The 22,588-nt window shown below is 36.1% G+C and overlaps 1 protein-coding gene across 2 annotated transcripts in view; it reads right to left on the reverse strand.

The window, feature by feature from the left end:
- Positions 1 to 22,588, reverse strand: part of INPP4B (inositol polyphosphate-4-phosphatase type II B) — a 749,608-nt gene that overhangs the window by 156,185 nt on the left and 570,835 nt on the right. For both annotated transcript variants that reach the window (XM_046657053.1, XM_046657054.1), the window contains 2 exons: positions 11,281 to 11,411; positions 10,793 to 10,897 (listed from right to left, as the gene is read on the reverse strand). In XM_046657053.1, the coding sequence (XP_046513009.1) occupies positions 10,793 to 10,897; positions 11,281 to 11,411 (236 nt within the window). The remainder of the gene's footprint in view (positions 1 to 10,792; positions 10,898 to 11,280; positions 11,412 to 22,588) is intronic.

Raw genomic sequence — 22,588 nt, forward strand, 5'->3', positions numbered from 1 at the left:
GTGAAGGTCAACCTGCTATTAATCCTCACTTGTTCTAACTCTTCCCACCTGCTCTCCCCCTCCCCCCCCCCCGTTCCCTATGATCAATAAAGACATCACATTCCTTTAAGCCTTCCAGATTAAAATTCTCAAGATCTTAAGATCATTTTAAATTCCTCTCTTTCCCTCAACATCTTATCTGATCAGTTTTAACAACTCTGCTACCCAAATTTTATTCTCTCTTGCCAATGTTAACTATCTTTACCCTAACACTAACTTCCTCACTTTTTGTCAGGATGACTGATGCCTCTTCTATCTCAGCCTCGCAGCATCCACAGTGCAGTACATCACTTCTCCATTTGGGTGGCCATTCAGTCACTCTGCCCAAAACACAGGCTTTGATACTTATTTCCCTCCTCATATATTTCAAATATTAATAGAAGAACATTCAAATGTTTCAACATCATGCATGATGATGTAGGTGCTCAATAAATGTCAATAAATAAATATTTGGAGGCTCAATTCAGTTTGTCTTCTTTGTCTTTAGATCACACAGGGAATTACTATTCTTAATTGCAGAATAAAAGTTTAGACACAATACCCAGAAAAAAATATGGGAATTGGAATATACCTATCACCAGGGGATGGGGATAAATATATATGCAGCCATGTATCATATTCTACAAAATAACAGAGAGCTTATGATTATCTACATGCAAAAGAATGAAATTAGACCCTCATCTTACAGCATGCACAGAAATCAACTCAAAATAGATTCAAGGCTTAAACATAAGACCTAAAGTTGTAAAATCCCTAAGAAAAAAATTGGAGAAAAGTTTCATGATATTGGTATTACCAATGATTTCATGAATACAACAGCTAAAGCACAAGCAACAAAAACAAACAAGCAGGGTTAGATCAAACTAAAAAGGTTCTGCATAGATAAGAAAACAACAGAGTGAAAAGACAACATATAGAAAAGGAGAAAATATTTGCAAACCATTTATCTGATGAGAGGTTAATCTCAAAAATATGTAAGGAACTCCTACAACTCAATATTAGAAAGAGTTAATAATATGATTTAAAAAATAGCCTAAAAAGGGCCAACCCTGGTGGCCTAGTGGTTAAATTCAGCATGCTGCTTTTTGGCAACCCAGATTTAGTTCCTGGGAGCAGACCTATACCACTCGTCTATCAGTGGCCATGCTGTGGTGGTGGCTCACATACAAAACCAAGGAAGATTGGCAACAGATGCTGGCTCAGGGTAAACCTTCCTCACCAAAGAAACAATGGGCTAAAGATTTGAATAGACATTTCATCAAAGAAGGAAAACAAATGGTCAACAGATATATGAAAAAATGATAAATGTCATTGATCATCAGGAAAATGCAAATCAAAACCACAATGAGATATCAAATCACATCTGTAAAAATGGCTATTATCAAAAACACAAAAGACAATGAGTTTTGGCAATGATGTGGAGAAATTGGAACCCTTGCACACTGTAAGTGAGAATACAAAATGGTGCAGCTGATATGAAAAACAGTATGGAGGTTCCTCAAAAAATTAAAAATAGAACTATTACATGATCCAGCAATTCCACTTCTGAAACTGAAATTAGGATCTCAAAGAGATATTAGCACTTCTGTATTCACTGAAACACTATTCACAATAGTCAAGATGTAGAAACAACCTAGATGTTTATCAAAAGATAAATGGTTAAAGAAAATGTGCTGTACACATACTATGGAATACTATTCAGCCTTAAAAAAGAAGGAAATTCTGCAATATGTGACAGCATGGATAAAACTTGAGGATATTATGCTAGTGAAATAAGCCAGTCATGGGAAGACAAATACTGCATGACTCCACTTATATACAGTCTTCAAAATAGTCAAATTAATACAATTAAACAGTGGAATAGTCATGGCCAGGGGCTAGGGAGAGGGGCAAATGGGGAGTTGCTAATCCAAGGGCATAAAGTTTCAGTCAAGCAAGATGCTTGATCTGCTGTGCAACATGGTACGTATAGTCAACAATAATGTATTATACACTTAAAAATTCATTAAGAAGGTAGATCTCATGTTAAATATTCTTATCACAATAACATAAAAAAGAACTTATGACTAAATTGCTATCAATGTTTCCAGAGAATTTGAGTTATTTTAATCTGTTGTCTAAAATAGGAAGAAATACAGAATTCCCTTATTTATTTATTTTTTGCTGAAGAAGATTCACCTTGAGCTAACAGCTGTTGCAAATCTTCCTCATTTTTTTTTGCTTGAGGAAGATTTGCCCTGAGCTAACATCTGTGCCAATGTTCTTCTATTTTCCATGTGGGTCACCACCACAGCATGGCTGACAAGTGGTGTAGATCTATGCGCAGGATCCAAACCTGCAAACTCAGGTCACTGAAATGGAGCATGCCAAACTTAACCACTACACCATGGGGCCAGCCCCAGAATTCCTTTAAAAACATCTCACCACACCAAAAAAAGTAATTATATATGAGGAGATAGATATGTTAATTACCTTGACTGTAGTAATCATTCACTGTGTATATGTATATCAAAACATCCTGTTGTACACCTTAAATATATACAATTTTTATTAAAATATAAAAAAGTCTTTATTATTGTTTGAATATTTTTTAAAATTTTTACTTGTGAGATAATTTTAAATTTCCAGAATAGTTGCAAAATTAGAGCAGAGTTCTCTATACCCTTCACTCAGGTTCTTTTTATGTTAATATCTTACATAATCATAGATTAATTATCAAAACTATGAAATTAATCTCATACTATACCATTAAGAAAAGTAAGGAATGTATTTGGATTATTTTTTCCACTAACACCTTTTATTCTTTTAGGATCCAATCCGGGATTCCATATTTCATTTAGTTGTCATGTAGTCTCCTCCAATCTGTGACAGCTCCTCAGTCTTTTATTTTTGACCTTGACACTTTTGAAGAGTACTGGTCAGTTATTTTGTAGAATGTTCCTTAGTTTGGGTTTGTCTTATGTTTTCTCATGTTTAGATGGAGATTCTGCACTATTGAGAAGGAAACTACTGAGGAGAAATGCCCTTCTCAGTGCATCCCATCAGGGAGTATGGTAAGTTAAGTACTACTTTATGTGAATCTTGATGCATTGGTCAAAGTGATGTCTGCCATTACCTACAGTTGATTCTACACTATAAAGATACTACATATTTGGAGGGACATATTGTAAGACTATGCAAATATCCTGTGTCTGTTTAAACTTGCACCCACTAATTTTAGCATCCATTGATGAATCTTGCCTATGACAATGTTTTGTTTGAATGGTGATTTTCCATTTCCCTCATTCCTTCCACATTTATTAATTGGGATTTTTCTGGGAGGAACAGTTGACCCTTTTTCTTAATTCATTTATTTATTCAGTTACTTATCAACATCAATATGGACTCAGGTATGTTGTTATCTGGTTTATGATCAACCCTATCTTAATGTTCAACTTGTTCCAGCTTTGTCCATTGGGAGCTTCTTCAGATTGACTCCTAGGCATTTAAACATGCCCTTTTGGTTTTATTTTTTGATTTTTGAGTACTTACTTTCTAGAGCCACAATACATTCCAGACTCATCTCGTATTTTCCCTGCATCAGCCCTTGAATCAACCAGTATTCCAAGGAACTCTAGTCCTTTTTGTTGGAGAATGGTGTTTAGAAATCAAATACTGGGGGTAGCTATGCTCATTGCTACTCTTTCAATTCTTTTTAGTGGCTAGAGCTAGAAAGTATATATACGTATATGAACTTGTGTGCGAATACATCTATATTTATCTATCTAATTATCAATCTATCTATACCAACAGCAACACAAAAACAAAAATCCATGAGTCCACATTGTTACCTCTAACTTCAACTCAGCATCACAAGATTCCTTCTACCTTTTCCTCCTTTTTGATTTCTAACTTCTTTCTCTGACATTGAGAAGCCTGATTCTCCCTGTTGTAAGGGAGCAGAATTTGTTATCTGAAAAACGTGTCTCTTTGGCTTGACAATTTTTAAGAACAAAAGACGCAGGAACAAACTTCGACCTTCCCTCTAACTGCCTAAAAGAAGTTAAGATACAATGCCTGTTCCAGAAATGAGCTATGACCACAGACAACTATAGTATAATATGAACTAGGTGTGGCAGACAGGGAGGAACCTAGCAAGGCCCATTTGGTCAAAGTCCTCTCCATGTCTCACTGTCTTTGGCAAACATTTGTTTACCAAACATTTGCTTTTCCATTTCCATGCAAATTGCCTTCCTCCCCTTTGAAGTCCCAAACGACTACCCCCAACATCCTCTTTTGTCTTTGCTGAAGATAATATTTAAGGTGGTGCCTTTGGCCATTTTGGCAAGTTAAGTTGCTCAGAGTTTGCGGGTTTCTCCCATGTATACACGTTATTAAAACTTGTTTAATTTTCTCCTGTTATTCTGTCTCAGGTCAATTTAATTCTTAGACCAGCCAGAAGAACCTAGAAAGGTAGAGGAGTATTTCTTCCTCCCCTACACTATCTACATATGTACGTATTTGGTCAACTCTATTATACAAATAAAACAGTTTAGAACTGTTAACCCATACCTCTGTAAGAAACAAATTTACGAGTAAGAATATAGTGTTTGTATTCTTTTTTTATTTAGCCTTATAGTAGCCAATTCTTTCTAAAGTATACTTAGGTCAGTTCCTTTCTTTCTCATTCTTTTCATTAAATTATCATGTTTATAATTTTATCTACCATTTATTATTATTTTAAACAAGATAATAAAAATAAGTTCACAATAAAAGCAGGCTGGGGATACAAAGTTCTAGGGGAAATTTGCATAATAATTAGCAGCACAAGAATCAGGATTTGAAAAAAAAGAAGAATAGAAAGGGAGCCAATTTCCTAACATAGATGTATGTTCTCAAAGGTGAAGGTACCAGGAAGTAAGATGTAGAAAAGTCCCCCAAATATTCTTCACTTTTGAACTTCATAGAACAAATTTCAAACAGGCAAGTAAAAAGTAGTACTGTTGTTTCAGCACAGGTAGCAGCACCTCATCTATATTCCAGAAGCCATTTGTCCTGTTACCCCACCTCCCAAGCCAATGCTGGTATTCTATTACTATCAAGTGATCTCTGCAGGGATGCTAAGTAGATGTCTGGATGCTGAAAGAGCAAATAAGGTCTCCCTCTGCCTCTCTCACTTTTCTCTGTTGCCTTTCAACCCTACCCATCCTGATTAGAACCACTCCTCAAACAGCTAGGATCTTTATGAGCATATTTAAAGAGGCTGAAGAGTTTAGACTTAAATAGCCTTTGTACATTTGAGGTCTTCAAAGTGTTGCTTTGAAGTGTTAACTTTTAAATATTGATAACTGTGATATTGTGATTTATAATAAGAAATAAATATTTGGTCCCCTTTTCTGGCCCAGAGCTCCTAAAACCCTTGGAATTTCCTGTGTTGAAAGTTTTAAAGGTGTTTTTTGTTATGTTGATGAAGTGACTTTTGGACCTCACCTAAGGATGGGGCTGGTTGCCAGAGAATCCAACCCTGTGATTAGAGGGTTGGAATTTTCAGTTCCTCTCCTCCTCCCACCTCCTGGGAAGGGTAGGGGGTTATAGATTGAGCTCCATCCTCAGTGGCCAGTTATTTAATCAATCATGCCTATGTAATGAAGCCTCCATAAAAACCCAAAAGGACTGAATTTGGTGAGCTTAAAGGTTGGTGAACACATGGAGGTGATGGAGAGTGGCAGGCTGAAAGGGCATGGAAGCTCTGCTCCCCTTCCCCATACCTTGCCCTATGCATCTCTTCCATCTGGCTGTTCCTGAGTTATATCTTTCTATAATAAACCAGTAATTTAGTAAGTAAAATGTTTTTCTCAGTTCTGCAAGTAGCTCTCACAAATTAACCAAACTCAAGGAGGGGAATGGTGGGAACCTCTAACTTATAGTTGATGAGAAGCACAGGTAACAACCAAGATTTCCCATTGGTATCTGAAGTGGAGGGCAGTCTTGCAGTACTGAGTCCTTAACCTGTGGAACCTAATGCTATCTCCAGGTAAATAGTGTCAGACTTGAGCTGAATTGTAGGATGCCCAGTTAGCATTGGAGAATTGATGGATGGGGCTGAGACAATTATAAAAATCTGGGTGGGCATTTTATGTTACAGAAAACTTAAGAAAAATTAAAGGTCCTTTATTCTTCATTAAAAAAATATAATCTATGTGCCTTCTTTCTTTGATATTTTATTTCTCAAAAATTGTCCTTGGCTTTGTGAAAATGGCATAGTATACAGCATAATAGGAAAGTGGAATTCAAGTTGTTGAGTCTCATCAAGCTAAAGATACTAGGCTGGTTTGAAATTTAATAATAGGGCTGCCTCATAGCCTTTTAAAAGCCATTTAATAATAGAATTGAGATAATAAGTCTATTTTTTTCCCAGAAGATCTCTTTAAAATTCCTATAACTATAAAAATAGTGCTAATGAAAAAAACCATGTAGACACACTGATCTCATTTCAAGGAAGAATTTAAGCATAATCCCTGACTCCAAAATGGCCACAAAATGACTCTGACACGAATCACAAGACAATAGGGAAATCTGCTTCAAAATAGTCCAACCAATTTGGCATCATCATTAAACATATGTAAGGCTGATTAGGCTTCATTGATGAGGCCACACACCCAGACTCTTGAGATACAGAAATCAAGAAGCTCTACATAGCTCCTCTTGTTTGCTCCTTCCCTCAGAGTAGAGATTAGAAGACTAAGGGGCAGAGAGGTTACCTGAGGAATCCATAGGTACACAGTAAATTCTGGCTTATGGATCTGACCCCAACTACAGCTTTATGATAATAAGATAGTAGGTTCTTTCTCTATTTTCTTTCCTCTTTCTTTCTTGTATACTATAATATGCTATCATATATCTATAACATACAAAATAACAAATATAGAATAACATCACAAGAATCCATATTTTATAATATCCACCTGATTTTCCATGAAAATAAAATCTATTGAGGTATGTTGGAGTGGGAACTTTTGTTCTTAACTTCAGGATTGTGTTTTTATTATTGTTTTACTGCTGTCTAAGATATCTAGAGTGGTAGGTATTCCATTTGTTGCATTTAAGTAATGAATAAGGATGAAAAATTAACTCAGTGGGTCTGAGAGCACCCACAGTTAAATGGAGGTTCTTCATTTGTCAGTATAAGACATGAAAACATTAGTTCTGTTCAGTTACTTGTTTCAAGAGTTACACATTAGCCTTGTATTTGGCGAATCTGCCTGCTATTGTTTGCAAAGCTGCTTCTCCAAATACAGCAGACATATTAATCAAATGTGGATAGACACAATTTACTAATGGTAAGAATGAAAATAAATTTAGGCTAGGTCCCAATAACTCACCAATGAAATATCATTGCTTGGACGATCTTACTTGCATCATTACCTTGCAAAATGTTGTCTGTAATTCAGCTAAACATTCAAATCCGTAACCACAGACTTTAAATAAATTTAACTGCAATTCATTTAATCTGTTCAACACATCATATAAGGAAGTAGAAAATTTGATTGGCTAACATCTACAAATTTTAACTGTTTTATTTTGCAAATAAGAAAACTGAAACTCAGAAAAGTTATTAACTTGGTCAAAGTAAAAGAAGTAAGTGGTAGGGCCTCCAAAATTCAGTCAAATTTTCAATTTCTATTATAACATATAGCTGGCAATCTACTCTAAAAGGCACGTACTTTATCTGAATTCCAATTTCAAATAATACATTTTAAATTTATAAAAACAAGTATTTTTAAAACATAAATTTAATATTTAATCTTACGTGTATGATATGTATATCATATACATGTATACATTATATACATGAGTAGGCTTGGGAAAAAAGTCATTATGTAATAGAAATCAGTACCTTCACATTACTTCTTGGCTGTAAGGGTACCTAGTCCTTTCCCACATTTTCTCTTTAAGTCTTCAAAGAGAAGAACCAGTCTTTCTGAAAATTGCTGCATCAAAAATCCTCTAGTTTGTGAGTTGTATCCTAGTTCTGTAACATCAAAATCTTGGTTTCCTGTCTACTGCTTGTATTGGTCATCATAAATAAGAAATCTCTTTATATGTCCTGTTATGGGCTATCTTAGAATATGACCAAGAAAGATATCTTAGAATATGACCCTTTTTCGAAGAGGATCATTATAGATGCAGTCAAGTTGAAATCAGGCTATTACAGCCGGTCCTAATCCAATATGACTGGGGTCCTTAAAGGGGAAATTTGGATACAAAGACAGACACACAGAGAAGATGATGTAAAATGCACAGGGGAACACCGTGTGAAGATAGAAGATTGGTGTGATGCATCAACAAACGAAAGAAAACCAAAGATTGCACGCAAACTACCAGAAGCTGGGAGGAGGCAAGGAAGGAACCCCCTAAAGGTTTCAGAGGGAGCATGGCTCTGCCAACACCCTGATATCAGACTTCTGAACTCCCAGGCTGTGAGACAATAAATTTCTGTTTTTTAAGGCACTGAGTTTGTGGTACTTTGTTACAGCAGCTCTGGGAAACTGATACATATCCCAAACCAAACTAATTAGAAGAAACATTGCTTGCTTTTCTAAATTTCTTTCTTTTAAGCTGCCAGTTTATTCCTTTCAAATTGCAGAAGAAATTAAATGCATTGCATTCATTCTAGCTCACTCTCATCTATTTTTCAGATAACAGCTTGGAAAAAACAGTATAATGTAAATGATTCTTTCATTTTCAAGAAGTAAGTGTAAAGTAAGAGGCCACTTAGATACTAACTTCTCCTTTTTTTGGTGGAAGTATTTTAAGGACCATCACCAAATATTTGAATGCAAAATTAAATATAAATTCATATCACTTTGGTCCCAACAAACTATCTGATTTGATGCCACTGCTATCCATCCATGGCTGTAGCCAGAGTCATCCTTTTCTCTCATATCCTCATTCTAACAGTCATTAAGTCCTTGCATGTGATGATTTTTCCAAAATGCCTCTCTAAATCATCTTTTCTCAAAATCTGGCTACTTCCTTAGTTAAGATTTCATTGTCTCTTACTAGGCTCTTAATTGATGACTTTCCTCCAATTTTAACAGCCCTGATAAAACTGACAGATCCATTTTGTTCCAGTGATGGCAAATGTCACATGTATCATAAAAATCATTATTGTTCATTTTAGGTATTTTACACATCCTCTAATTCACTTAATCAGGAAGAGGACAATACTGCTTAGAAAGATTAAATAACAGACTTACAGTCATATATAAAAAGTGGTAAAAAGATATATAAAAAGTACAATTCTGTTCCACTCGAAAATATATAAACTTTTTACTATATCATAAAAGCCTTTTCATATTGGCCATTAGAAAAAAATTTACGTTGGTTGTCAGATCCCTTTTAAGTACTTTAGCTTCTTTATTACGTGTTGATACTTTGGTTTTGATGATTTTTAAAACCATCACATGTTGTTATGTTCAAACTATTGACAGACGCTCCATAATCAGGGAAGAGTTCCTAAATGCCTTAAGCCAATTCATCTCATTTTTATTTCAGTTCTTTCATTTGATGTAATTTTTGGTGAAAAGTATCCAAGTCAAAATTTTAGATAGTTGATAAGGGTTACCCAAAATAATAAAATTATACATCAGAATGATTATAACTACACTTAAACTTGCACATTAGGTGATTATGTATACACAATTATGCATAAACTTAGAAATATGTTTAATTTTCCTGATTATAAAACTTCAGATGATTCTAAAGCAGAAACAGAGATTTCATTTTAACTTTTTTTAAAAACTGTAACCTCTATATTGTCACAATGGCTACAAAATAGGGTGTGAGAAAGAGTCTTTAGAAGTATCTGTGTATGTTTGTGTGTGTCGGTACAATTACCAGGAAGGATTTAATCATCTAAAGTAACTTTTTCTCCCTAGGAAGATGGGTACTAGCAGGATGACCATAGCATTTATCATTCAAACCCAGAGACTTCTGAGAGAGAAAGGAGGTGGAGGGCATCATTAGCAATGATGCTAGATAACAGGCATAATATGGACTTTTGCTGCTAAATAGAGGCAGATAGTCAACCCAGATATCATAAAAATTGATACAGTAATAAGTTAAAGGAAAAAGGAGATGAGAAGAATATTTTAAAATATATTTTATAAGGATGTGGCAAGGAATTATGTAGAATGGCAGTGAATATAACACCATACTGTTCACTCTGGACCCTATTTAGGTATGTTTATAAAAATCCATACATTTTTCCTTAAAAGGTGTTTCTTATAACTGAGTACATCGAAAATACTCTACCACTTCATATCTGATAAACCCCCTTCTCATAGGGAAAGCGGTAATTCTCTTGATAGTCACCACTAAGTCAGAGAAGCAGCATACCTTTGGGCTTTGGTTTATTAAGACAGGTACAAAATGAACAAGTCTTTTTTTTTTCCTTTTTCTTTTTTCCTAATCCAACAGTAGCACAATTGGTAGCTATTAGCCGTCACTGATATTACTTAGGGAAGCTAACACTCATTTTTCATATTCACTTGTAACAATTCAGGTGCCACATTTCCAAAGTATTGCCCAGAAACACAGCAACAAAAATATAATCATCACTTTTGTAGTATTTAGGGTCATTATCAGCCTCAATTATTTCGTCTCATCTTTATATAACTGCTAAAATTTTTAATTCTGTCAATAGTCAAACTTTTTAAAGAAGTATACACTAGCATAATTTGCCAATTTTTGAAAGAATACTGTTTACTACCTTTCAAGTGAGGGCTGTGTACGTGCATTCTTTGCAGATGTAGATTTACTGGAACAAATTCCAATGTTCTCTCTCCTTTGCTGCTGCTGGATTTGAAAGAGGACCCTAGGTGGAAAAAAACTAAACATTATTAGTAAATAAATAATAAATGCCTGTGTGTGTGTGCACATATGTTGAAAAGTACATTTGACATAGCAAAATGTTACAAGAATTTCAGAAAGAGAAACATATCCTGTTTCAGTTGCTTTTCTTCTCAGAAATTCAACTTTTTAAAAAACTTTCTCAGTTATTCTTATAATAATACCATGAAGTAAAATAGCGCAATCTTTCTTCCTTGTTCTTCATGACAAGATGGTAGAATTAGAAATAAAAGCTTTTTTCTTTTAAATCTTGGCTTTTTTATATCTATAACAATGTTTTGTATTGTTTTCACATAACATGCATGAAATGCAATTCAGTTTGAAAATGTAAAGTTCTTGCTTTCACACCTGTTTCCTTGCTAAGTTCTTTCAGAATTCCTTGGTACATATTCACCATTTGATCACAGTGAGTAAGGACATTTTTCCGTAGATTGTCCCAGTGGGGAGAAAGCTCACCAAGTTCTTTTAGCTCCTGGTTTCTGTTAAGAATGGAAAAGAGGATAATATATTTATTTTGATCTTGAGTTTATAGACATGGAAGACTTAATCAGGCTTGCCAAACTAGCAAGAAATTGATTCACTATCCCTTCCAGGAAAAATCTATGTGCTTACTAGAAAAAAAATAATTTTACCACAAAGAAAGATACGAGTAGTTTAGGTCAGACAAACATTAAAAATTCTGCATGCCAGAAAGCAAAAAAAAACTACAGATTAAATAAATTTTTCCACTGATAAAAATTTCACAAAGATGGCCAAGACTTACCATCCTTAACAGACATAGACTATTCAGTTAAAAAACAAACACTAAACTTCCATAGGAAAACAGTTAAGTTCTAGGCTTGACCATCCTAAATAAAATAATATAGGAAGGGCTATCTACATCTGAAAGAAATGCAAGATATTCAGGTAATCCAGTTTATATATAACATAGTTGTAAAATTTTTTTAAAGCCCATAAATGGTACGATCAGGTATGATTTTATTGGCCTCAGTTTCTCCCAAGAGGACAATTTAAATACCAAATGCATATGTTTTGTCCCTTCTTTATCAAAAGGAAGAGCTAATTGTGCCATTTAGGTTTTAATTATTAACTTTTATCTAATTCTCTACCCTTTAGCCAAGTTAATTTAAACAATCAGAATGCCTTTTTAAATTATAATGATAAATAGTGTAATATGCTGCTTGGTTAGATCTCTTATTCATTTCTGTAACCTTTTACCAACAACATTTTCATGAAGCTAATTTAACCAGCAATAATGATCCTTCTTTGCTATTTTGGCTGTGAAACATGCTAAATACCAAGCTAATAAATTCAGAAGATGTAGAATCTTTAACGTCCTGTTAAATGCGAGAATAATGGATGGTGTGCAAAAATGTGACTTGCTTTCAAATGTTTGTAGTTGCCTTTGTTAGTTTCAATGGGAATGCAATGTAGCATTGCTGCATCTTTCATCGACATCTTTACAATTTTTGTGAACATTAATCTCATTCTCAGCTTTTCCATAGATTAGCTTTCATCACACAACATTCATGGGAGGAGAAGTAATTAATCAATAGACAATGAGAGTAAAGAAAATTCATGACCAAAGAGGGTGGGGAGAGAGAGGAGAGAAAGTTGAAGAATTGAGGAGTCAAGATCTCTATGTGTACTTTATGTTCAAGACAAAACAACAACCAAAACAAACACACAATTCCAAAAGCTTGAAACATTCAAGTCTAGAAGAATCCGGGACAATTAGGTCAAATATGAGATAGATAGTAAGTGTGAGATATCAACTTAATATGTAAGGTTTCAGGCTTTATTTCCAATATATAGTTATAATGAAAATATTAGTTAAGGATTCCTATTTAACACTAAGAGATGCACCATGGGTTTACAATTCATGTTGTCTCTGAATTCTTATCAGAAAGAATAATTAGAAGAGAGGTGGTGAGGGAGGAAAGGAAGGATGATAGAGAAGCCCCGGACTACGTGGTGGGATCCTGGGATGGGGGACATCTCCTTTCCTAAGACAAGCCTGGCAAAGTGTGGTCAGAAGAGTTTAGTGTTCTGTGGGGAGTGACTGGAGATAAGCTGGAAGGACTTCATAAACTGTTATATATAATTTATCACCCTCCTCCGGTATGTCAAAAATTATATACAGTAATACACAATTGAAACCTGGCATTCACTGCTTGTTTATTCTAAGAGCTGGAAGTGAAAAGCATCACATTCTGAAAGAGACAAATAACCAACATAAGGCTTCTTTGTATTGAAAGAAGTTCAAATATAGGGAAACTATAGAGTAAAGGTGTAATAAATCAGAGCAAAGTAATAAAAATGTTATAAACCAAAATGGGGCAGAGTAAGAGAGTAGCTGTGAGTTTCAAAAAAGAAATGAAAGAAATTACTTACATTAATGCATTACCATAGATAAAAAGGGGAGATAATTGAGTACACCAAATCAGTAAACTTTTCAATGGGGAAGGTTAGAGCTGTTTATACTATATTTTAATTTGCTACTCAGTGAACAAAAACTTTGGAGTTGAAGAGCCTTGCTTTGTCTCTCAATCCAAGTTCTCTAGAAGGCAGGATCAGAGATCAAGCAATCTTGGGTGCGCAAAAGGGAGGTAAGAAGAGAAGTGTGCAGGGAAAAAGAGAAAGCAGACATAAGGTGGTATGTTACTGAGTTGGGAAGAACTTCGGAAGAAAGCATGGCTGGTGACTTGGTCATGTGGAACAACTCTAGAAATGTCATATGGAACCATAGCATACTTGGAACAATTTGTTATATGGAAGAAAAGGTATTTAAATGTCAGTTCCTTACCATCTTCCATATTTCATTGGTAAAGATACATCCTATGAGACATTAACTCCTCCATACTTCTAGTGGTGTAATCTATCTCCTTTGGGTGGCCACTGGGGAAGACATCCCAATGGAGACAGAACTGTCCTGGGTTTGGTCTTATAAGGCATAGGTGCCAGAACCACTCACAATATTTTCAGCCACTGGAGGTATGGTAACACCTGGTCTTCACCTTCAGGGAGGCTAATAAAGCTGGAGGTGTTAAGAGATAAGATGACAATGGTGGTGATATCTGTGGCTCTCCATTCAGTAAGCAGTCAAAACTTGAAGAGAGGTTAGAGTTGAGCCAGTATAGAAAAGCACATAAACTTGGCCCAGGGCAGGCAATCCCTTGCACAACTTACACGTGCACCATTTTCTGATATCCAGGTAGCATATAAAACAGCATCCCTCATGTCTTCCCTATGAGGGAAGTCCAAGTATAATCCTTCAAAGTGATGACCAGGTGCAATTCCCCAAAGACTTAAAGAGAGGTAGTGAACCAAGCTACGGTATTCAATACTCTAGCTGATCCTTGGGGCCTTAATTGATATTCATTACCAATCTCCTCTACCACTCATTTCAGATTTTCCTCATATTACACTGGCACTTCAGCTGGTCCGGGTTGCTGCCTTGTGAAGTGACTTGACCTTAATCCCAAGGTATTAGGCCCTTAATTTCCTTGCTCTCATGGACTCTCAGGTTGCTGCAATTTCCCATTCACATCTGGGCCTGGAGCACTTCTAAGTTCCAGACATATTTCTCTTTACTCAGGTTGTGAAGCAGAAGACCTATTTCCCCATGATGATAAGTTTAGTATCTCTTAATATCTTTGCTGGTCCATTGTAGTGAGAAATGCATGGTAACCAGATGACATGCAGAACCAATCATAGCTTCCCATTAAGTGGGACTCTTTGTGGGTCCCTTGACAGAACTGCCTCTACCTACACCCCAAGAACTAGGAGTCTAACTGGCAAAGTCTAAGGTTGTAGGGAAAAGAAGCATAAAACCATTAACAGAGCACTGTGATTGATGGTAAGAGGGGCCCGCCCTTTTCCCAGAGATGTGTATTCTAGCTATGGTGGGCACAACATCCTGTATCAGCTGTTGGTTCAGCATATAAACTTCATTCTGGAGGACAGTACCTTAGCAGAGCCTTTCATAATTAATATTACACCACCATTCTACCAGGTCTGTAGCTTTTGGGTGGTGTATCATACAGTGATTACAAGCTCATTTTTGCACCTCCTTTGATGTGGCAAGTGTCCTTTGGTAAGACTGTTATGTGGGATGCCATATTATTGGATCAGGCATTCTGTAGGCCATCAGATATGGGTGGTGGCAGAGACACTGAGCAAGAAAAGCAAACACATATTCAGACCATGGTTCACCTACTTAGGATGAATTGCTGACCTCTCCAAGGTCAAAGGGATCCAACTTAATTGACCTGCCACTAAATAGCTGTTGGGTCTCCCCCAAGGAATGGTATCATATTAGTGTCCATTGTCACTCTATTTCTGGCATCTAACATTTAGCAGTGACAGTAGCTACATCAGCCTTGCCCATGCCCTTGGGTCCATGCATAGCCCCTGTGTCTGCCACCAAGGCCATTCTTTTCATGGGTCTATTGCACAAACTCTGGGGTATCTGAGAAAGGAGTCTGGCTAATATCCAGAGGCAGGTGATAACATCCAGCTAGTTGTAGAGAGCCTCCTCTGTAGTATTTGTTTTCTGATAGGCATGACTCCAGGCATACAGGCACTTTGAGCTCACGCCTATAAGCCTATCCACATACCCCTTGCCCCGTCTCCTTGTATCCAATCTCCTAGTCTTATTTTTCCCAGGCCCTTGAAGCCATTCACTCTGCCAATACTTAATGTATATCCATACCTCAGGCATCTCTCCCTCTAAATGAATAACAATTATACTGTTTTGCAGAATTGCCCACTGAGTGGATTTCCTCCACTACTGGACTTTAAGGTCCACCTAACACATCAGGCTGATCTATCTTTGTAAGAGTTTGAGTTCTTTCCTCTTCTATGAGTTAATCATATGAAAACTCCCATGAAGCTATAGGTGCAAGATGAGAAAGAAGCATCATGCAATAGAGGTACTGACACGAGGTCAATTGCATGAGATTCGGGGATGTCTCTTCCTGATATATGCTCATACCGTCTGGATCTGCGTGAGCCCAATTCCAAATGTATCACTCCCATCTAACTCTTACACCACACAATGGGATCAAATCGACACCCAGTTCATAATGGGCAGCTCCAGTCAGAGTCACTTTGTGTCCCATTGTCAGGTTTTCAGTCTCTACTAGGGTCCGGTATCATAACAGGGGCTGTTTTTCAAATGAAAAGTAGCTCCCTGATGCAGGAGGCACCTGCACATCCCAGAAGCCTAAAGGTCTGCACTGAAATTTTCTTATTGGAATTGCCATAGACTCCACACAGCAGCACCGTTTCTCATCACAGATACTTTCAGCCCCACTGGATCTCCTTGGTCATGGACCCTAGGGCTTGCAACACAGCTGGGATCTTTTGCAGTGTCCCTCCTCCATTTGACACACTCTGCTTCTCCACTAATATACAGATATACATATATACATATATGATTAGTGATCATTAGTGGCTGATTATACACTAGACAAAAAGCCCCAATGAGATGTACATCATAAATACAGTTCAAAGGCACAACAATTATTTATGTGCACAGACGAAAAAGGTTTTTTTTGTGTATGTATACATATGTGTTATATTACTGATTTCCCCCATTATTCGTCATTGTACCAACATGTTAGAGGTGAAGCAACCATATGTGCCAGTTTACACCTGTTATTCCACTGTAACATTAGCATCTCCTTCATTTTCAAAACATCTTATTAGATTATCCAAGTCATGAGATACCAGAATTAATATATCCTTTTTGATATAGTTAAATAAAACAACCATCAACTCACAGAATGTTACAGTTGGAAGGAAGTTCAGAGAATAATTTGAAACCTCTTGTTTCATAGATGGAGGCATATAAATGAAACTGCTTGTTAGTCTCAGAGTCACTAGAATACCGTAAGGCTTTCAGGCTACAATCCCCATGTCCACTCTTTCCCCACTCCACATAAGTCTCCACTGTAAAAACGAAGACACATAACACAAACAAAGAAAATAAAAAACAAAAAGCAGAGCACCTTGTTTATTGAAGGTACTTAAGGAATATATGTTGAGTGAGCAGGGTTTGGAATCTAGGCTATAGACTTGTAGAACTGCATTTGTAAACCTTCATTTACCTTTAAAATTAACTTGAACAAAGGATAAGTTATAATTTGGGATTTTTATCTCTGAATCTTGTAGTAGGAATGGCATGGCTACTAGTATGCAGTGCATGGTAAGTGATATTCTCTAAAACATGTTCAAGTGCATAGTTCTGTCCAGTATTATGAGATGCGTAGAGAGGACCCCTATGGTCCAGTGTCTGTGTGTTGCCACTTTTACCTAAACAGCAATCTTGGCATCAATATTCTAATCCAATAGCTAACACGTCTTCAAAAAGCCTTCGGTGTGAATGGCAAAGGGGATGAGCTGTGCAAATGAATCTTTAATCCACAGAAAAATATCTTTTAAAATAATCCCTCCTGATCTATGAACATTCTATTTTACTCACAGTAACAACAGCTTCTGCTTTCAAAAGCTGTCCCCTTCATTGCTACCTTTACATTCATAACAACAAATATTTTCTGGAAAATCCACTGCCCTGCTAAAGACATGCACTCTCTTATGAATTCATTAATTTACTCTCACTAGAGTTCTGTCTCTAAAACAAAACTTCTACCCTATCTCCAACTCCTTCTAATTCTCCAAGAGTCCAACAGGTAAACACAAGAAGTTGGGAAGAAAAGACTGAACATTCAAATATTAATAAACTCGGGCCTCTTACACATTAAACATCTTTTTGTCACTTACTTCCATCCATTCCCTTTTTGCTTCGCTACTAACAAATATAAAAGGCAAACCATATAAAATAAATCTCTGAAGGAGACAGGTGATTGCTAAGGCCTACTTGAGAAGTATCTAACTCTCTATGGATCTTGGCATTACAACTATAAAGGATGACATTCTTGATATTTGATGAAATATTCATACAGATCTCTGGAAACAACCTTATGATGCACTTTTTGTCTATATGGCTTTTTTTGGTCTTATTTTATTTAAATATTTCAAAAAGAGATGCTTTTACTTTTCAGTAAAATTGCAGGTTCTTGGAGGTCATTATGATCCTCTGAACCTTCCATAATGCAAGACACTACTAAACATATAACATGTTTGAAACACAGACTATTGAATAACATGAAGAGGAACTGAGATTTAAAAAAACCCCAAACCCAAACAACTCTATGAAGAATGAAGACAAATAATTGAACAAAAATGAGTCACAAGGAATTGGAAGAAAAATAGCCAAACCTGATTTAAGGTTTTTACATACAATGCATAAAACATTGGCAAGAATATTAAACAGATAAACGATTCTTAAATTTCGTTCCTTACACCCATGGGGCCATTGTGGCTAAAGGGACAGGGTAGGCCTTGGACATAAGAGGAGCCAAGTACATGGACAGTCATCAGGTCCTTTTCCTTACTCCAGCCACTCACCAGCTCCAAGTGAATCTCTGATTAATATTGGAATTCCATCTACCGTCTGTTTGGAGAAAAAAAGTTTCTGCTCTTAAAAAAATAAAACTAAGTTTAAAATCACCAAAGTAGAACATAGTTAAAAGAGGAGAAAGTTTAGCTTCTATTTAAAACACAGTTTTAAAGCCTACTGATGATGTATTCAAGGGGAGAATTCTAACAAGGGGAATATTTGTTCTGAGCCTGTGAGTGGCAGAATCTTGTCTGATTCATCTTTTTTGTCCTACCACAGTCCTTAGTCCATGGGAAGTCTTCAATATAGGCTTGTTGACTGACTGAATGAAAGGTGTGAATGCAAATTGTTGTTCTTAGATGTTCCTGAAATTTGAGATAAAGTCAGAATATAAACTAATCCTGAAGTAAAACACTGAGTTTTGTCTCACATAAATGGATAGATACAATAGCTAAACGAGCCATTGTTGAGTCCTCTAAATTTTTATGATCTAGGTAATCCTGGATTGGTCAAGTTTTCCTTAGGGACAGAGAAAGATTTGAAAATGTACCTTTATATGGCATTTCTTACTGTGATGGTTAATTTTATGTGTCAACTTGGGCAGACCAGAAATTGTCCAGATATTTGATCAAATGTTGTTGTAGGCATTTCTATGAGGGTGTTTTTGGATGAGATTAACATTTGAATCAGTGGACAGAGTGATTAAAGCAAACTGCCCTCCCTAATTCAGTTGGGCCTCATCCAACCAGTTGAAGGGCTGAATAGAACAAAAAGGCTGACCCTCTCCCAAGGAAGAGAGAATTCCTTCTGCTTGACTGACGTTGAACTGGGACATTGGTTTTTTTCTTTTGGACTCAAACTGAAACATTGGATTTTCCTGGGTTTCAAGACCATTAGCCTTTGGACTAGAATTACACCACAAGCTCTGCAGGATTGCCAGCTTACAGACTCACCCTGAAGATCTTAAGACTTGTCAGCCACCGTAATTGTATGAGCCAATTCCTTAGAATAAATCTCTCTAGTGTGCACGCTATACATACATACATACATATACATATACAAATATATATACCAATATATATATACAGATATATACACACACATCCTATTAGTTCTGTTTCTCTGGAGAACCCTGACTAATACATTAACTATACAGGGATTCCATCACAAAGATTTCTCTCTGCTTGGTACAAAAGAAGTTGGGGGAAAGGGGAGGGGATGGAAACATTCAGAATATAGGCTCTTTCATGGCCTTTTATCCCTCCCATTACATGTTGCAAATACTCTGCCGACTTCTTCAAAAGAAGAACAACTATAGAGATGCTTAGTTTGTCTAAGGGACATGCACAAGAAATCTCTCTTGTTCTGAGGCCAGAGCTCCACATGTGAGCACCATTTCATTAGAAGTGTGAAGTCAATATAATAAACATTAAAAATCTGGGTATGTAAATTCAAAAGTTCCTGAAATTATGAAAAGTAATTATTGTAATAAAGATTCCCTGAGAATAACAGTTAATTCATTTGCAAGAGTCTAGTAAGACCAAATAACCCAATAAAAATTTATACACCAAAGGCTATGGCCCGGTAAGAAAGGTATTAAAATGTTATTTGAAATTGTTACTATCAAAGTAAATAGAAATATTTTCCCACAGTGAGCTGTAGAATACCATTTTGTAGAATAAAAATAGCTATACAATTTAAATAGAGCCTTTGGTAGATACGCTCTAAAACTACACATGGGGGTACACAGGTGGAAAGTTTAATAGCCAAACTACTTTCATTCATTAAGAAAAATTTGACCTTAAATCAAACCCAAAAGAAGTCATAAAAAATTTTACCCATTAGGAAAAAAAATTAAATACTAAATAGTCAATGAAGAATAGACTACATAAATGACTGGCAGGTCGGGGGGGGGCTTCAATTTTGCAAAGTGGTTGGGTGACACCATAAAACTGAACAAAGTTCAATCAGATGTCAAGCTTCACAGTATTTTCAACCCACAGTTTAAATCTTCTGTGCTTTAACCCAAACAGGGATAAAAACTGCATCCATAAATCATGGCCTTTTTCTTTTTTAATGCATTTTTTGAAAATGACAATGTGCTTAATGTTGCAATCCATGAGCCACAATTTCACTGAAAAATGACTGGATATTCTGAGTGGTCATTCACTCTGATTTTCACTTTAAATTAAGTGACTGCTGTACTGCACACGCAAGAAAGTTTCAGGTTATAAGCGAAGACTAAGAATTGGGACACAGTAACTACAGGATTTAGTTGTAACCACAGAAGCTATTTGTATCTGAGAAACAGCCAGATATTATAATTTAATTTTCGGTAACTGGATTAGAAAAAAGTGAGGAATAATAAGTATGTCTTCTTCTACCCTGAGAGTCTATTTGCTGTTCCTGATAAAGGTGATTAGGTATTTATTTATTTCTAAATAACATCTTATTTACACTTTGAAGTTTGTTTTAAAGTTACCAAACATGGACAACACCTATTTTTTTAATATCTTAAAGCTCAGTGTTCCATTTATGTTTAAAGTGGTGGCAGATGATATGAAGCTTCTCCCAAATTCACATATATTAATTACACACCTACTCTTTCTGCTTGACCATGAAAACTACTAACTGAAAGGCTGGTAAAGCAAGAAAGTATGCTAGAGCTCTCATCATTTTTTCATCATTCCTGCATATACTTTTAGAAATTGCAAACATTTCTGGGTATTTTCCCTTGCAGTGCCCAACCGTGGACCTGGGGTATGGATGTCATCCAGTGAAGTTTCATAAATAGATGAGATTCAGGAGGCCCCACAAAATGTTGGCAGTAGGGCTCTGTGGTGGACGCCATAAAACTTTGCAGGTAATCAATGTTACTTTTGTATAGAATGTATCTCTTTTTATATTTTCAAAACAATCCTTATAGATAATTGTTCCAGAGCTGGACTAAGCAAAATTACAATTTCAGTCACACCGAAATAGGCATATTTCAAGTGCTGAAAAGTCACGTAGTTATCATATTAGACAGTACAGTATAGAACATTTCTGGCATCATGGAAAATTCTCTTGAACAACGTTGCTGTAGATAAATGAGAACAATATAAGTGAGAAGTAAAGTGACTTGTTCAATGTCATATTGCCAGTAAGTTGCAGAATCAAGACTTGCACCCACGTCTTGTGACTGAAAATCTTGTTCTCTTTTTTAATTTAATTCCTGGGGAGCATGGTTTCTCCCAAGAAAGTATCCCTGAATAGGAGGACAAGATTGGAACCTTCCATCTGGGGGACTCATCTGAATGGAACTTCTGCCTAGGTCAATAGAGAGCTGGTTCAAAGATTTTTCTCAAGTGGACACTTACCAGACAGCTTTACCTATCATAATTGCTGGAATGTCAACAACAAAACAAATTCTTATGTAATTTCTATTCAGTTAACACACAATTATGCAGAGCCCACTATACTTATTTATGCCACGTTCTGTAATAAGACTTACAAATATTCACTCGTTCAATATGCATAACAGCCCACTGAAGTAGATATTATTATTATTATCATCCTTATTTTTAAAATGAGGAAATTGAGACTCAGAGAAGGTAAGTAATTTAGCCAAAGTCAAATCCAAATAGTGAGTAGCATAGTTGGGATTAAGCCCAGAAGGTTTGTTTTTGGTGCCCATGCTTTAAACTACTATGCTAGGTGGACTCTCCATTAGAAACATAACACAATCTCCTTCCCACTAGAAATTACAGCACAGAACACATGACAGTCATACTTAACAGTAGGGATATGTTCTGAGAAATGTGTCATTAGGTAATTTCATCATTGTATAAATGTCATAGAGTGTATTTACACAAACCTAGAAGGTATAGCCTACTACACATCTAGGCTGTATGATACTAATCTTATGAGACCACCATTGTATACGTGGTCCATCGTTGACCTAAACGTCGTTATGCAGTGTGTGACTATAATTTGATACTACCAATTTGGAAAAAAATCAAAAACATTTCTATCTTATGCCTATCTTTCTATAAAGTAGAAAGCTTGATGTCAGCCTTCTCATTCTCCACAATAAATTCCAACGGGCAGGAAGAAAGGAGAGTTGTGTGTTACTATAGCCCTCCTTTTTCAAATTATAGATGCCACTGCTGGTTATCCTACATCAGTGCTGCCCAGTAGAGTTCTCTGTGA

Source organism: Equus quagga, chromosome 3 (genome assembly GCF_021613505.1).
Source record: "Equus quagga isolate Etosha38 chromosome 3, UCLA_HA_Equagga_1.0, whole genome shotgun sequence".
NCBI classification, from domain to species: Eukaryota; Metazoa; Chordata; class Mammalia; order Perissodactyla; family Equidae; genus Equus; species Equus quagga.